This window comes from Chenopodium quinoa, unplaced genomic scaffold (genome assembly GCF_001683475.1).
Source record: "Chenopodium quinoa cultivar QQ74 unplaced genomic scaffold, ASM168347v1, whole genome shotgun sequence".
NCBI classification, from domain to species: domain Eukaryota; kingdom Viridiplantae; phylum Streptophyta; class Magnoliopsida; order Caryophyllales; family Amaranthaceae; genus Chenopodium; species Chenopodium quinoa.
The window spans coordinates 3,056,889-3,072,772 of record NW_018742681.1 but is presented as its reverse complement, the minus strand read 5'-3'; the positions used below and the strand labels follow the sequence as shown (position 1 = coordinate 3,072,772).

The 15,884-nt window shown below is 33.8% G+C and overlaps 1 protein-coding gene across 1 annotated transcript in view; it reads left to right on the top strand.

The window, feature by feature from the left end:
• LOC110722422 (uncharacterized protein slr1919-like) overlaps positions 1-15,884 on the top strand; it is a 29,423-nt gene that overhangs the window by 10,891 nt on the left and 2,648 nt on the right. Inside the window, exons 8-15 of the mRNA XM_021901691.1 lie at positions 4,363-4,560; positions 7,410-7,516; positions 7,616-7,778; positions 9,372-9,437; positions 9,965-10,058; positions 12,877-12,989; positions 14,410-14,480; positions 15,532-15,679. Coding sequence (XP_021757383.1) covers positions 4,363-4,560; positions 7,410-7,516; positions 7,616-7,778; positions 9,372-9,437; positions 9,965-10,058; positions 12,877-12,989; positions 14,410-14,480; positions 15,532-15,679 — 960 coding nt within the window. The remainder of the gene's footprint in view (positions 1-4,362; positions 4,561-7,409; positions 7,517-7,615; positions 7,779-9,371; positions 9,438-9,964; positions 10,059-12,876; positions 12,990-14,409; positions 14,481-15,531; positions 15,680-15,884) is intronic.

Here is a 15,884-nt window from a genome sequence, read left to right as displayed (position 1 = left end):
TGATGAGCGCTAGCTATCGAGGTTTAACATACAACTGAGACTATATGTCCTCATGGCTTTTTATATCTATTGTTTAATTTTCTGTTTTACTACTATAATTTTGTATCTTATAAACGCCTATATTGCTTAGACTTGGATTTGGATTTTGTGTCGTGCCTTGACATTGTGTTGGATCCTATGACACTCTAGAATATATAAAATTTCACATAAGGCCACTATATATTGTTAGGATTTGCTAGTATGTTTTAACCTCAAGTTAAACTCTAAGTTGCAAACTGGCTAGAATTTGTAATATCGTGTGGGAAAGAAGAAGAATAGCAACAAAGGTTTTAACTTGGTACACTAACCACCAAGATTAATAAATCAAGGGTATTAATATTGTCTTCACACAAAGTTTTGACTAGATTAAAAATAAATCACAAAAATTTATGATAATCACCGAGATTATGGTCTTATTTGGCAAAACTAGCTAGCAGTATCGGGTAGCATTTAGTGGTTGAGTAACGGGTAGTAGCTATTTGAGTAACCAACAATTGTCAAATAGTAGTGATTACTAGTGGATAGAGGTTAGCTACCAAAGTAATGGTTGATATTACGAGTGTTTGATAAAAGTAGCAGTTGAAATATTAATATACAATAAAATTCATACATATAGTTTAAAAAGTAATCAAAGTTTGACAAGTGCTACTTGCTACATTTGAATCGCTAATATATTCAACGTTTGAGAAACACTACTCTTACCTCTACCACTAACTGCTACCTTGCCAACGCTTTTATTTTGTCCAACCGCTACTAGTACCACATATGTAATCGCCGAACAGGGCCTATAGAGGAGAGAAAAAAATCTTATTCAAAGTTCAAAATAGGCTAAAGTTGCATTTCAAGGGTTTCTCTTCTCCTTATACATGGAAACAATAAGACCTACTAGGTTAAGCTCAAAATAATATAAAAATTGTCCGTAAGTACCAAATTCAAAGGCTAATAATTAACTTTGAACCACCTAAATGTTTGGGTGAATCATGGATAGTTGAGCAAACTTTGGCTTAGCTTGGACAACTTAACTTCTAAGGCTTATAGTTTTTCAACTTCTTGCACAAATTGGGCTTAGGTCTTATTGACAGAAAGCGCTTGGACTCGACTTTCATCTCTTAAGTTTTTGTACTAAAAAGATACAATTGTTTGAAGTTAAGTAATCCATTTTCGACCAAGTACTAGCCTTTCTTTTTTCACCATTGTTTCCAATATTCCGTGTTTTCAACAATGATCACTTGATCCTTAGGATGGTTATACTCTAAATTTGACCACCCAAGAGATGACACAAAGGACTTCTTAAACTTCCACGTCGACTCTGGCTCCTGCGTCATAAATGCATAAACCAACCTCTGTAATTACTACAGAAGGGATGTGAAGCATTATCACATTCATTAGATGATTGTTCCATCTTTTGCAAATGGTTCCTTATTACAATTCATATTAGCAGATTCCAAATCATTTTGGGATTAAGGCTTTGTTGTTGTTGTTGTTAGATTGAAAACCATCCTACCTAAACTCAATTATATGATTTGTGATTGCATGATGAAGATGTACAAAATATTTTAATGCACTCCTGCTAATTATTTTATGGCTTTATAAAATTCTTGGCAAAACTATCTTTAGCTTATGTAAAGTTCACTGGCTGCTTCTATGAAATGCTATGGGTCCATGTAAGCTATACAAATGGCCTTCTGCTGGTTTCCAAAATTGATTCTAAGCTCTTACTTCTGGTTTTTAGTACTGATAGTGTGTGGGTTATGTTTTCCTTGCATTTGGAAGGCAATTACATTAAGGGGTGTTGACAAATATAACTAAACGTTTTGGCAATTAAAATAGGACTCTGATATACCATCTTTAAAACAGAAATAACAGACTAATTGGTAAGTAACTTAGGAAAAAATCGACCAAAACGATTTTGGTAATCGAACTAATAAAATTAGCAGTTAAATAGTTCGGTTATACCATAAGATGGTTTAAAAAATGATATGCAGGTTTTTTATTTAGGAAAAATTGGTTTTAATGATCCCAGCTTTGCTCGATTTTCTTTTAATAATTTCAACTTTGAATTATTCTAGAATAATCCGAACTTTGGGAGTTGTTTTCTTTGTTCAATCCCAATTACCGGCGACCTGTTGAGTAGGTTTTTTCTTTAGCTTTTTTTTTTTTAATTTTTTTTAAAATATACACGTGTCGCAAGCTAATTGTTTAAAAAAAATTTAAATTAAAAATAAAAACAAAATTAAAAAAAGAACCCACCAGCCCCATCACGTTTCTCAACCCAACCAAACCGTACCCCTGAAAGATCCGTCCACCCAACCCTTGACGTTGGCCGGCCACCCCCACTCCCTCACCCACTCTCCCCCCCATGCCGGTAAACGGTGCAGCCCCCCTTCCATTCAGCCATTCCCCAAAATCACTTGAACGACAACTAACCTCACCCTAACCCCCACCTAGGAGCAATTAGTGGCGGGTTGTTGTTGTTGTGAGTGCTGTGAGGATGGGGAGCTGGCGGTGGCGAGTTGTTGTTGTGAGTTGGCTGGGAAAAGGTGGCGAGTTATGCGAAAGAAATTTGTGGTTATTAGTGAGATGGGGAGCTAGACGGTGGTGTTTAGTGGCTGTTGGATGGGGTTAATGGATGGGCGGTGGTGTTTGTGAGGTGAGGTGAGGTGAGGTTGATGTGGTGTAGGTTGATGATGGAGATGGTGGTGGCGGTTGGGGTAATGGTGAGGGTGAGGTGAAGGGGTTAGCTGCTGGTATTTTTTTTTCTTTGTTCTTTTTTTTTTGTAATTTTATTGGACCAATCGCAGCTTGACATGTGTCATATATCTTATCATAACAGGTCATTGACTTTGGTTGACTGGTTTGGGATTGAAGAAAGAAAACAACTCCCAAAGTTCGGATTATTCCAGAACAATCCATAGTTGGGATTATTAAAAGAAAATCGGGCAAAGTTGGGATTATTAAAACTAATTTTTCCTTTATTTAAATTAGTTATGTGTTTGTGATGTACGACATCACAGCTAGGTCTTTTATTTTTGTAAATATTAATAAACTTATCCACATTTAGGGTTATTTACTTTCATTTAGGCCATTTACTTGCATTTAGGCCATGTTCAGCTCAAAATGTTTAATTATACAAGGGCTTTTTTTTTTATTTTTTATTTTTATATAATTTTTTATTTTTTAACTTGCATTTAGGCCATGTTCGGTTTAACTTATTTAAGTACATATTTGTTTATTTCAGAATTGATAACATCAGACTAAAACCAGATATTAGATCAATTCATATCTTTGTATTTGTTTTTTCTTTTCGCTAAACATCTTTAATTCCGTGATAGATAAATTTATGATTGTTTCACACTTCACATCTTGAGAAAGAGGTTAGATAGGTAACCGGACAGATTAGCTAAAATAACGTAAACACCAATAATACAACATGTCTCTTTTAGTGGTGTTAATATTATAATAGCTAATTTGTTCATTGACCTTTTTAATCACCTCTTTTAAATACGTGCCAATGAGATATGTTGCCCTAATTAACAATTTGGGGAAATATCTTGTAAGTAAAAATTCAAAAGAATGTAAAGACATCTCATTTGATATATTTTTTTTCTCTTTCTGAATTAATGCTAATAAGATGAAAGTTTAGTCAAATTAGCTGATCGAATAATTTGTTAATGTTTGAAGTTGAACCTTGGTTGAATTATATTGAACTTAGAAAATAGTCTTTGATCCACCCTTAGTTGAATTTGTATATACTACCTAATACCAATGTAACACTAGCTAAATTGTTGGATTATTGAAGTTTAAGAGATGGAATGCTAGAGACGTAAGAATTCAATCAAAAACACTTCCTGCATTCCTATATGTAGTGACGATATGTGCTTTTTTCCACCTTTATTTGATAGATAATTTCATTAATTGCATTATTTGTGTTTTAAAAGTAGTATGCCCTATTATTTTTACAATCCGTAATACAGTTCCCTCTAACATTTTAATGTCAAGTAACTAAAGTATGTCTCTGTATGTGCTCATGGATATAAATGTTTACATAATTACATATTACTATACTATATAAACTCTAGATAATGATAATATGAAGTATTAATTTATCCATAATGTATGTATACAGTAAATAAAACATAGGCCATCATATACTCTTGTATAAGCACTTCTGGGATATTAGAAAACGTCTTAATATTCCTGGGGTGTTAAACTGTTATAATCATAATTGGAACACCTCACCTTAAAGGATCTATAATGTGATTATTATTGGTTTAACATAATATGTGTGGTAAATCTTAACTCTATTATTGTTTAATATTCCAGGAGGCTCATTCATCCTACCCATTCATTCGCGTGCCTAAAGTTTATCCTCAATTCACAAGAAAAAAAGTGCTGACTATGGAATGGGTGGCTGGTGACAATCCAACTGATTTACTCTTAGCTTGTACAGGAGCTAAAGATAATAGTTCTGCATCTTCAGAGAGACAGGCGATTGAAGCGAAGCAACGCCTTCTTGATTTGGTGAGATTTACTTGATTTGTTGGACTGATAACTTGATGTGGGGATCTATTCTTTTTGAGTGCTTGTCTGCATAATTATGTTTTACATCGTACAGCTACATACATTATGAACTTCATGAATCCATTCATCTAAGGGTTTGGAGTTGTTGCTGTATGTTTTCTGAAGATATGCTTTACTTTAGAAGCTTTTCAGAATGGTAGTTGCTTTAACATGGAGGGTTAAAATCATTATGCAGGACTAGGGGGAGGTTTTGTGGTTTTCAAATTAACTTTTCAGTTATTGACTTATTGTATCGAAGATATTTAAATTTATATTTTGCTAATTTGCTGTATTCGTTGGGTTTACATAGGGGAAAATAAACCGGTGTCTATCAATGGGTAACTTGTAAGAAGTATATGTTAGGAAAATCATGTATGAGATGCTAGCTTGTAAATTCCCATAAAATATGTTTGTGGTTTAATAGTAATTTCTAGTGTAACAAATGTAGTTATAAGGGTGTTGAGAGGTTAATTTATTTATTTATTTATATTTGAGAAACATTACATGGTGGCCTTAAGGAAACAAAAATTCTATTTGGAGGACAATTTTTTTATTTTTTTTGCAATGATATCTAGTGACCCTCTTTTTGCATATATCATCAAAGTGCCCTTATTGATGTTTTGTGGTTAACTTCTGTTGTTTTATGGTTAACCTTTAATTAAATTTCATAATTGTACCAACTTACCCTACTAGTTAAACTAACTGTCTCCTTCTCTCTTTAACACAACACCAAACACCATCCATCCACCTCTTTTTGTCCGCCGACCCAACATACGCATAGCAGCCACTCAAAACCACCATGCTGCCTTCTTAAACCTATCCCAAGTAGCCACCTGAACCCACCATCAATTACCGCACTAGCCAGCACCCGCAACCCCTTCCCCCTCATCTGCTTTCCCTCTTTTCTTCTTCCTCTCTCCTCCTACACCAGCCTTCTCAAGTGGGGTGGTAGTTTTAGGTGTTGTTTGGTTCCGAGTGGGGTTGGGATTGGGTAGGGGTGGGGTGGGGTGGGGTGGGGTGGTTTTGGGTGTTTAGGGTGGGTGGTTTGTTTTTGGGTGGCAAGGTGGGGTGGTTTCGAGTGGTGGTTTGAGGTTTGACCGGGTTGGGGTAGGTGGTAGTGGGCCTAGTGGCTGTGCCGGTGGTGATGGTGGCTGGAGAAAAATTTCGGTTTGGGAGGGAATAATTAATAGGGGTTAGGTCAGTCTTTTTATTAGATTCGGTTAGGTTTTAGCCCATTGAAGCTTATGTAAGTCGGTTAATGAAATTAGAACACTAATCAATTTTGCCATTCTCTAACGCCACTACAGGATTTTTAGTTTCCTGAAGGCTAGCAGGTAGAATTTCCCTTTATATTTCATCTGATTAGATAATGTGGTTGCACAGCATATGGTTATTTTTCTTTTTCTGTTTGTATCATAGTCTTCTCTTGTGCACCCAGAGAAAACAATATGTCCTTCATGTTTCCACTTAATTATTTTGGTAAGTCTTGAAGGAGGTCATGGTCTTTCTGTACAGTGGTCTGAGTTTGCAGCTTTGGGACCTAATTTTAAGTATTTTTCCCCTCATTTGGAATATTTCTTCCAAGTTATCTATATTTGAAGTAACAATCTAATTCTTGCTTTGGTGGATAATCTGTTTGTCTCTTTTCGTTTTTAGTTTAGGTGGCAGATTCTTTTACATGCTAAGTTTCTATAATAATCACTTTATCGGAAACTTTAAACCTTTTGCAAATCTAATGCCTCATATACTAACTGTCGATGGTACCAAAAATGTTACCCCATCCCCAGGTGAAACGCGATTTAGAATGTATGGATGAGTATGTGTTCATCAGAAAACTTTTAATTAGTTAAAGACACGTTGTTAGATGTACTTTTCTATGTCCATTGCATATGCTACAATGTACTGCATACCCTATAACACTGGTTTATGGAGCTGCTTTGAATTATCTGCACAACTAAACTACTTTTGCATATTGCTGCTGTGTATAAATACTGACGAGTTTTGGCATTGTCAATTTTTTGGTTCTAGGTTTGTTGGGATGGAGTGGGTTTGTCCTACTACTCTCATGAACACCTTCAAGATTCTTATGTTAAGTTTGCTACACATATAGGGTAAAAACCTATTCGGTGATAGCTTGTGAATCCTATGATTTCAGAGGAGTGATTGTATTTTCTAAAATCAGTTTTCTTGCCGAGCTCTGTATAGAATAGAAATATTTAATTCTTTTGATTAGCTTTTATTTGACAAGCGTTTGGGCCTTTTCTTGGAATGTTTGTGTTCTGCTAGTTTTTGGATCTTTTGTTATGTTTGTTAGAAAGAGCTTGTGATAGTTGATACTCCATATTTGTATTTTTCTGGTTTTGATTATTAGTTCTTTACCTTAAATCATGAAACTTTGAATCAATGTGGTCACAAATGCTATAGTTACAGATTCTGGATTTGCTGGAGATTGCCACAGGAGCAATCACAGTATGATCCCATTATCTCGTGTGTGGGATACGGGATGCCAAATTTGTATGCCAAATTTGCTGGAGATTGCCACAGGAGCAATCACAGAAGACCCTCTCGTGTGTGGGATGCGGGATGTCAAATATAAGCAGACATACCTGTGAATAGCAAAGCAACTGATTTCCCTAATATTCTAAACTCAAAGTCTGTATGCCAATTCGTTGTGTTAAAAAATTACTGTTACACTTTTATTTAAGTCCATCTAATCCAAATTTTATGAGTAATCTTTGGAATTAAACATCTTTGAAAGTTGTCTATGTCCGTGTTGTTGTATTAAAATGTTCTATTATCAATTCATCCAGGTGAACAAAGGTGTAGAAGCTTCACTTGTTCAACTTCTTGAGACAGGATTTATGCATGCTGATCCACATCCTGGGAATTTGCGTTACTCAAGTACTGGACAGATAGGGTACTCTTGTATATTCCAAGACAAGAAATGAACTTAATGTTTTTTACATCAATTAGTAAGATATATGTATGATATATACTTTTGCTGTCTCATTGCTAGGTTTCTTGATTTTGGACTCATGTGTCAAATGGAACGGAAACATCAGCTGGCAATGCTTGCTTCCATAATTCATATTGTGAATGGGGACTGGGCCTCTCTTGTTCAGGCTCTATCTGAAATGGATGTCATCGTCCCTGGCACCAATACTCGTCTTGTGACAATGGTATTTCAGTTGTACCTATCTCTCCATCATCTTTAGCCTAACCCCCTCCCTAAAGAAAAAGGGTACACAGACACACATTGTTATAATTCACTTTTTTTTTTTTTTTTTTTTTTTTTTAAAATTTTTTAATTTTTTTTTTAATTTTTTTTATGAATTATGATGCCTTCTAGTAGGGTATTGATGAATGATTCAATTTCAGAAATACACCAGTTGCTTTTTCTTTAGCACATGAGTTGATATTGGCCCCTTCTGTGCCCACTAACCTTCACACCAGTTCTAATCTGTCTAAATTCACAGGTGGGTATTATTGGGGGGAAAAATGGATTTTGGAGAAAACAAGGCTTTTTCTTAAATTTATATTTAATTTTTGATAACTTAATGGGTTCTGTGAACTGCATTTTATTGTTTAATAAAGTTTTATTTTTTTATTTTTTTTTTATTTTTTTTTATTTTCTAATTTATTATTTTATTTTTTAATTTTTTTAATTTTTTGTGGGTTTAGGTGAAACTCATTATTTTCGTATTCTTCCAAATAGGATATACAAAACCGCCCAGTCATCATGTAGTTTCTCAAAGAAACAGAAAAGAAAGTTTGAAAAAACCAGGTCAAGAAAAATTAAGATAGAAGAGAAATTCATTGAAGCTAGGTGTTCTCCATGAGCGTGAGGCAAAAGAGAGTCTAAATCCTCTTTGACACTTCACTAGACACCCATTTTCAGAGTACCTATTATTTTTCTTCTGTCAAAGTACCCTTAAATTGCTGAATATCTGACTGCCACAAAATTTAGGTTCTTTTTGGCTCTAAAAGCTTGTTTAATGACTTCAAATGTTCTAAAGCATTTACTGGATTGTCATTCCAATTTAAACAACACGCCTGTCTGCTGTCATATGTGTTTAATTTTATATTGCAAGAATAGGTGACTAGCTTCAAAATAGTACCATGTTTCAATTTACTAACTTTGTTTTTCCTCCATTTCTCATTACATGCATCATTTTGAAAGTTTTAACTTTTACCACATTTTATTATTAATATGTGAAACTAAATGTCATTATTTTAATTTTTGGATTGCTTTAAATAATTAAATGTATAATTTCAAAATATCGACTTTAAGTATCTTTGCAAATATATAATAAAAATAATGGTGTGCAATGGAAATCTTGAAATATAAAATGATGCATGCATTGAGAAGTAAAGTTGGTATAAGATATCGGAAACTAATATTTGATCAAAGAAAAAAGCCACCTTAACCAGATTGGTCAAAGTTGGTGAACAGTTCTTAACATTTTAGCAGAAAAACCCGTTATTGCCCTTGAGTTGGTGAGGAGCACTTAAGCTGTTGTTTCTTAGATACTTTCATCAGATTATGTTTGAGGTTGTAAACTTGTAATATAATGACCTTTAGATGCATAGGAATCACTTCATACTTTAGACGACTAGGTCATCACCTGGGAGAATATATTCTAATGGCTAGAAATTAGGATATTTGTTTACTGAATGAAAGACTGAAAAACTCATCGGCTTTCATCTAATACTTGAAATGAAGAATAATTTACTTATTTTGTTTTAAGCATAACTTTATTTTGAATGTGCAGGAATTGGAAAATACTCTAGGAGAGGTAGAATTCATTGATGGAATACCTGATGTCAAGTTTAGTAAGGTAAGGTATTTTGATATAAATATATAATGTGTTATGCACTATTACTCTCTAGATTAATTAAGCTTTGGTTGTTGTTCTTGAGTATGTTTCTATCGAAGTCAATTTTGTCTAAGGCAATATTGAATGGCTTTTCGCACCATTCTTTGAATTATCTTTTTTCGTTGTGCTAATGCTACTCCTGGGGTTCAGGAAGAATGTGAACATGAAGGTGAAAAACATAAGCTGCATAAACCCACTGTTAAGGGTGGAATTGTGGTGTGAACAAGAAATGCGTAACATTTTTTTTTTGGAGAAACAATTTCCAGGGCTTAGTCTTAACGTATTAGTGTTTCCTGTAGGAAATCTATGTGAGTTACATATCCAAATGTATCCCAAGAAAATTTGACCCCCAAAGAAAATTAAAGTCATTTTTTATTTTATTATATCAAACACTAAGTATATTAGATCAATTTTGGTTTAAAAATATTAATTACATTTTTTTTTCCCATAATTTTTCCTTTATATTTTGTTCTTCTTTTTTGGTGTAGGTCCTTGGAAATATTTGGTCTGTGGCCTTCAAGTACAACTTTCGCATGCCAACATACTATACACTTTTGCTGCGCTCTCTGGCTTCACTGGAAGGTAATACTGTCATCATATCATTTTCACATTATTGGGTGTTTATATAAAAATAATAGCTACGTTATATCACCATCATATCATGGCTATTCCTTTTACAGACACCATTGGTATTAATATTACAAATATTTTTGACAGCAGCCATGACATATGTTAAGCTTATTTCTAAAGCTGAGTTTTTTTTTTTTTTTTTTTTGAAACTTAATCATCAAAGAACTTGTGAAATAGAGAGTTAAAAATTACTATTCTTAAATTATAAATATATTAACTATAATGAAAGTATGTTATAGGAAAAATTTATTAAGGGCTTGGGTGTGGTAATTCAAAATCCTTTACAAATGAAAGCTGATAGTAGTTTGAACTTGCATTTTCTCACTCATCATCTTTGTTTGTGCTTGTTAGCCATATCTCAAACCCATTTTCTAAAGCTTTTGAAATTTCAGGAATTTCTAAGTCAAGAAAATTCATAGATAGCCTTAGCTTCAAAATCCATAACCTATGTGTCGTGACCATTGACATGCTCTACTAGGCCTGGATTCAACCTTCTGATTTGGAAGAACTTAATTAGAAATAAGAGAAGAAAAGGTGACCAATAGGAGTGTAAGCGTCTGATATAGACTAATCTAATTAGGGGATAATACATGAGCATGTTGTTTCCATTTGGTTAATGCTCAGTTCATTTGATAATAGATAGCATTATCTTTCTGGTTCGTAGTTCAACAAGGTCATCTACAAATGTAATTTGGAATTGATTCTATCCCGATTTAGTCTTCAGACTTTTCTTTTATCAGTTTATTATGTGTTTGGCTACATGCTCCTTCTGTCCCTGAGCGTTCTTGTTTAGACGGTGATTATAAATTTAAATTATATAGGGGTTCCATTGCATTCTTGCTTTCCATAAGCACAAAACTTGTAAAAAAAATTGTCAAAATAATACAAATTTTGCCAATTGCCAAAAACTAGTCAACCATTGGATTATCTTAGAATAATGTAACATTTAGGGGGCATTTGTCAAAATGAAACGTTACTGGTTGGTAACTTATTTAATAAATAGGTTATGTGTGACACTTGTCACTAATTAACAGGTCTCAATATTTTGACCTTTTTTTTTTTTGGTAATATTTAACTCTCAAAACATTGATTCATTATTTTTATATTTTTAAAAAACTCTATTTCTCTTCTTCATCGCTTTTTGCTCTCTCCTCCCTTCAATGCCATAGCTTGCAGCCAACTAGCTACCCCTCCTCTAAACATCGTCCCCAACTCTGATCACCCCTCTGTTCGATCCAATTCTCACTCTCTCTTAGCCTTTTTTATCCCTTTGTTTCTCCTACTTGCGAATCCACTTTGGCATTACCCACAACTACCCAACGTTGCAGCTATCTTTCCCGTCAAACTGACTATTCCTCTTTAGTTCAAGCTTATAGTTAAGCCTTGTTGCCATATATGGCGAAGAGCACTAGTTGTTTATTTATTTATTTATTTTTTATTATGCAAACCACAAAATCAAAACAGAATAACTACTTATGGACATAATTGAAAGAGGGTTATTGTTTTCCAATCATTAATTTCCTTATTAGACAATAAATAATCAAACTTTCAGGGAAAACAGTAAAGAACATGAACCCCAGCTTAGAAAAGGATGGAACTTTTCAAGAGACGAGAGAGAAGTTAGGAGTTGATGAACCAGCATGTTTACTGGTTGTGGTGGCGGAGTGAGGGTGTGCAAAGAAAGTGAGGCGGCTTGGTGGTTGAGGTGTTGAACTTGAGATCGTGATGGAGTTGTGGTGCTAGGGTCTATTTCCCATGGTGGGAGGGTTTCCATTTCAGGACTAGAGGGTGGTTTTTTTGGTTTGTTATGGTTGTTTTGAATGACTATTTTTTAATATAAGGTTAGTGGGGCAGTTATAGGGGCAATCTTGGTGGTTGGGAGGTGGGGCTAGGTGGTGGTAAGTGGCAATGAGGTGGAGGTTTGTTTTTAAAAGAAAAACATTTATTTTACCCAATTGCTTTTTATCCTGCTACAAATAGATAAGCCATTAAGATAGTATTATTATGATATGATTCAAAGCTTGACTTGTTTTCAGTGGACAGCAAAAAGATTGTATTAATTTTGACAGATTTTCCTATTTGTTTTACTTGGTTTATCTTTGCCACCCATTAGAAAATGAGTGGTGTATTAAACACACAACATATGGAATGGTGAGTTAAGCCAATCGTAGTGTGTGGTCCTTTTGGATTATTTATTATTTACATTATACCCTGGTTTTGATTATTTCGAATGGAGAGTCATGGGGTCCTGTTAAATTCTTTTGGATACGTTGTGATTTTTTTGTAAACATTGTGGTATATGGTTAGTTTTGAAAACTTTAGGGGTACATTATGAAATATTGATAACTTCTGGGGATGTTGTGAAATGCATAAATAGATATTTTGCTTTGAATCCGAAAGAATGCCTTTTGTGTCTAATATAAAATACTTACTGCCAAATATTGATAACTTCTGGGGACATTGTGAAATTCATAAATAGAAACTTTGCTATGAATTCAAAAGATACAATAGTGCATGCAGAAAACAAATATCATTTTTATATACATGCTTTTTGTATCTAATATAAAATAGTAAAATACTGACTGCAAATTGGATCAGTCTTTCCAGTCGTAGCATAAGCAATTTGATGTTTTTAACAAGATGAAATTCAGGGGATGGTACAAAAAAAACGGTAGTAAACGTATTGGGTGTTAGTTTTAGTCTTACATGCTATTAACTGTAGTATACCTTATTTAATTTCAATATTAAGATTGTATCTGTTGTATCATAGGTTTAGCTATTGCTGCGAATGATAAATTCAAGACTTTTGAAGCAGCTTACCCGTATGTTGTGCGCAAATTGCTAACTGATAATTCTGATGCTTCGAGGAGAATTCTGCATTCAGTAAGTGTATATTTATCTAATATGCTATTGATTGGATTCATACTACAGTAACTACATCTTGAACTTTCACTTTACAAGGTGATTACGGCTGTTCAGAGTGCGGTCTAGACCGCACCAAACCACAATTTTGCGGTTTGCGGTTTGAAAATTGCGGTGCGGTTTCCGAAAATGACCAAACCGCACTTTTGCTGTTTGGTGCGGTTTCCAAAACATTTTAGACCAAACCGCTCCGCAAACCGCACTTTGATGCGGTTTGCGGTTTAGACCGTCAAACCGCAAACCGTTATACCAATTTTATACTATTTCTATTAAAAAATATATAAAATAGCTTAAATTATGATGTAATATTTTACTATTAGCTAATTAAAAGTTAAAAAAAGAGTTAAATATTTAAATTATAAATTAATAATCACAAAATAAAATAAAGTCTTTTTTTTTTTAAAATATTTATAATTTTTTTAAAAAATGTGGTTAAACCGCAAACCGCACTGCACCAAACCGCATTTTGCGGTGCGGTTTGGGATCTAAACTGCACCAAACCGCACGCGAACACCCCTAAAGGTGATAGTGGAACTTTGGTAGGACATATCTTATCTGGATTTAGCTTGGAGATAATCTTTATCACTAACACTCCCTTAATTCATACTTACATAGTAGCTAGCTTAGTTTGCACTTAAAGTTTGATGAAAACTGAGAACTTTTTACTTGAAACTTGTGTGTTTTTACTCCTAAAATGGGGTTTGTTTTCCTTGGAAACTATTGTCCTTCCTTAGTCGAGAATTCGGTTTTATTTTGTTTGTCTTCTTGAATGAAAGGGCTTTATGATCAATATGCCCTACTTATGTCAAAGTGTACTTTCCAACTGCGCCTTATCTTGAATCACATTATAGACTTTAGAGCCTAATCTTGATCAAATAATCTTCCGTATACCAACGCTACAAAGCCAGTGAGGGAAAGACAATGTGACTGAATCAGTTTTCAGGTAGTAAATGGGTATCCATTAGATGTTATAGTGTAAATATACGGTTAAAGCCAAATGTGCAAAAGGGCAAAAGGAATCAATAAGAGAAAAACTTAAACTGGAGTTGGCATAGTTCAATTTTCTTTTGGCAAAAGCTATATATAGTGTTGTACAATGTGTAAATGTCCATCTTATAATTAATGCATGTCGTTTATGTGTTTATTCCACATTCATTTTGCAATATGAACCATCTGACCATGTCATTAATATGGGCATATGCAGCTTCAAAAGTTGACCTATAAGTTACCATGATTAGCTTATTTGCTGTTTCACTACGGCATATAGCCCTCATCTAGCTTATGTTTTCAGACAAAATATAAGTCTCTCAATATTAACCTTGTGCTGGCCTACTCTTGCATTAAGTGATGCAATAATTTCCAATGTATTCATTTTCTGCAGGTAATTTTTAATAAAAGGCGTGAATTCCAGTGGAAGAGACTTGTTCTTTTCTTGAGAGTAGGTGCAACCAGGTACAACATTTTGTCTTACAATGACAGTGTATTTGACTAAAACTTTCTGTGTTTGCTATGTTTGTGATGATGAGATGAAAGTAATGCAAATTATTATGTATAACCTCAAATGTTAGCAGGATCAGAAAAAGTATACTTGAAAAATCAAGATTTTGATAAGTAGTGAAGTGTTTTTTTTATAACTGTGATATGCTGTATATCTACACTTCCAAGTAATCCAAACATCTCCTTTGGAATGAGATGAAGAAGTGTTATTCAATCTTGCAGCGTCTTAAGTTAGTTAAAAGCATTGCTTAAATCTAGTAGAAAATTTCGTATTAATTAACATACCTAGTACGTTCTTACACATTGTTTTCTATAAAGAATTCCTTCTCATGCATCTACTTCAGCTTTGAAATATAAATTACCAGAAAATCTTTTATCAAGGTTTCTGCGTTTGTATTGTGTGAAAACACTTTATGGTGTGGCCATATAGTAAACTAATATTTTTAAGCAATCTAGGGTTTACCTATCAGTTGATCATTTAGCATGCCACACGTTAAATTAGTGCAAACCAACCACTGTAAGAGGTATTCTTTTAACGATAGAAAAAGGATCGTCTCTTTTGATTTTCCCAATTAAAGGCAGCAATACTTGAGTGGATATTCTCTCAAGTTGCTTCTCTTATTTGTACACTTATTGTCTCAAGTTGCTTCTCATGTTTATACACTTGATAGCTTCACTATATAATTTTTTTGGTGCACATGTTCTTGTTTTATTTCAGTTGATGTTGCTCATTTCCTCACATCCATGTTTTAAGTTTAGGTCTCTGGCTCACACTTCTAAAGTAAAATTATTACATTACAAATATGGAGCACTATGTATCGAAAAGTTAATTTTTGTTACTTGTATATTATTTCATTTTTTTTTATACTATTGCTATTTTTTAATTTTAATAATGGGGTCTCTTTAATTACTGATAACTCTTATGGAATTCATTTAAAATTTCCGAGAGATATACATCTGGCCTTGTTGGAGGTACTTAATGTTCTGTGGGGGCATCAACTGGCAGGAAACTCTTGCCCGTTCTGGAGTCTGCTAATGATGGGCTATCAGGATCCTCAAGTAGCAACGATAATATCTTTAACGTCGCAACTTTTGTCTTAAAGCTGCTACCGTCAAAAGATGGTACTGTGCTTAGAAGGCTGTTGATGACTGCAGTAAGTTACCCCAGCTTGATTGCATATAATAACTTTTATATAGGTTTACTTTTTACTTTCATCCTAATGCACAATTGCACGTAATTACATTTATATTACTTTTTACTTTCATTCTAATGCAAATAAGAAAAGTTAAATGTCAATGTAAGCTATGATTGAGTTGTGTAAGATTTTTTCTAAAGGAAAAACAGTTTCAAAATTACCT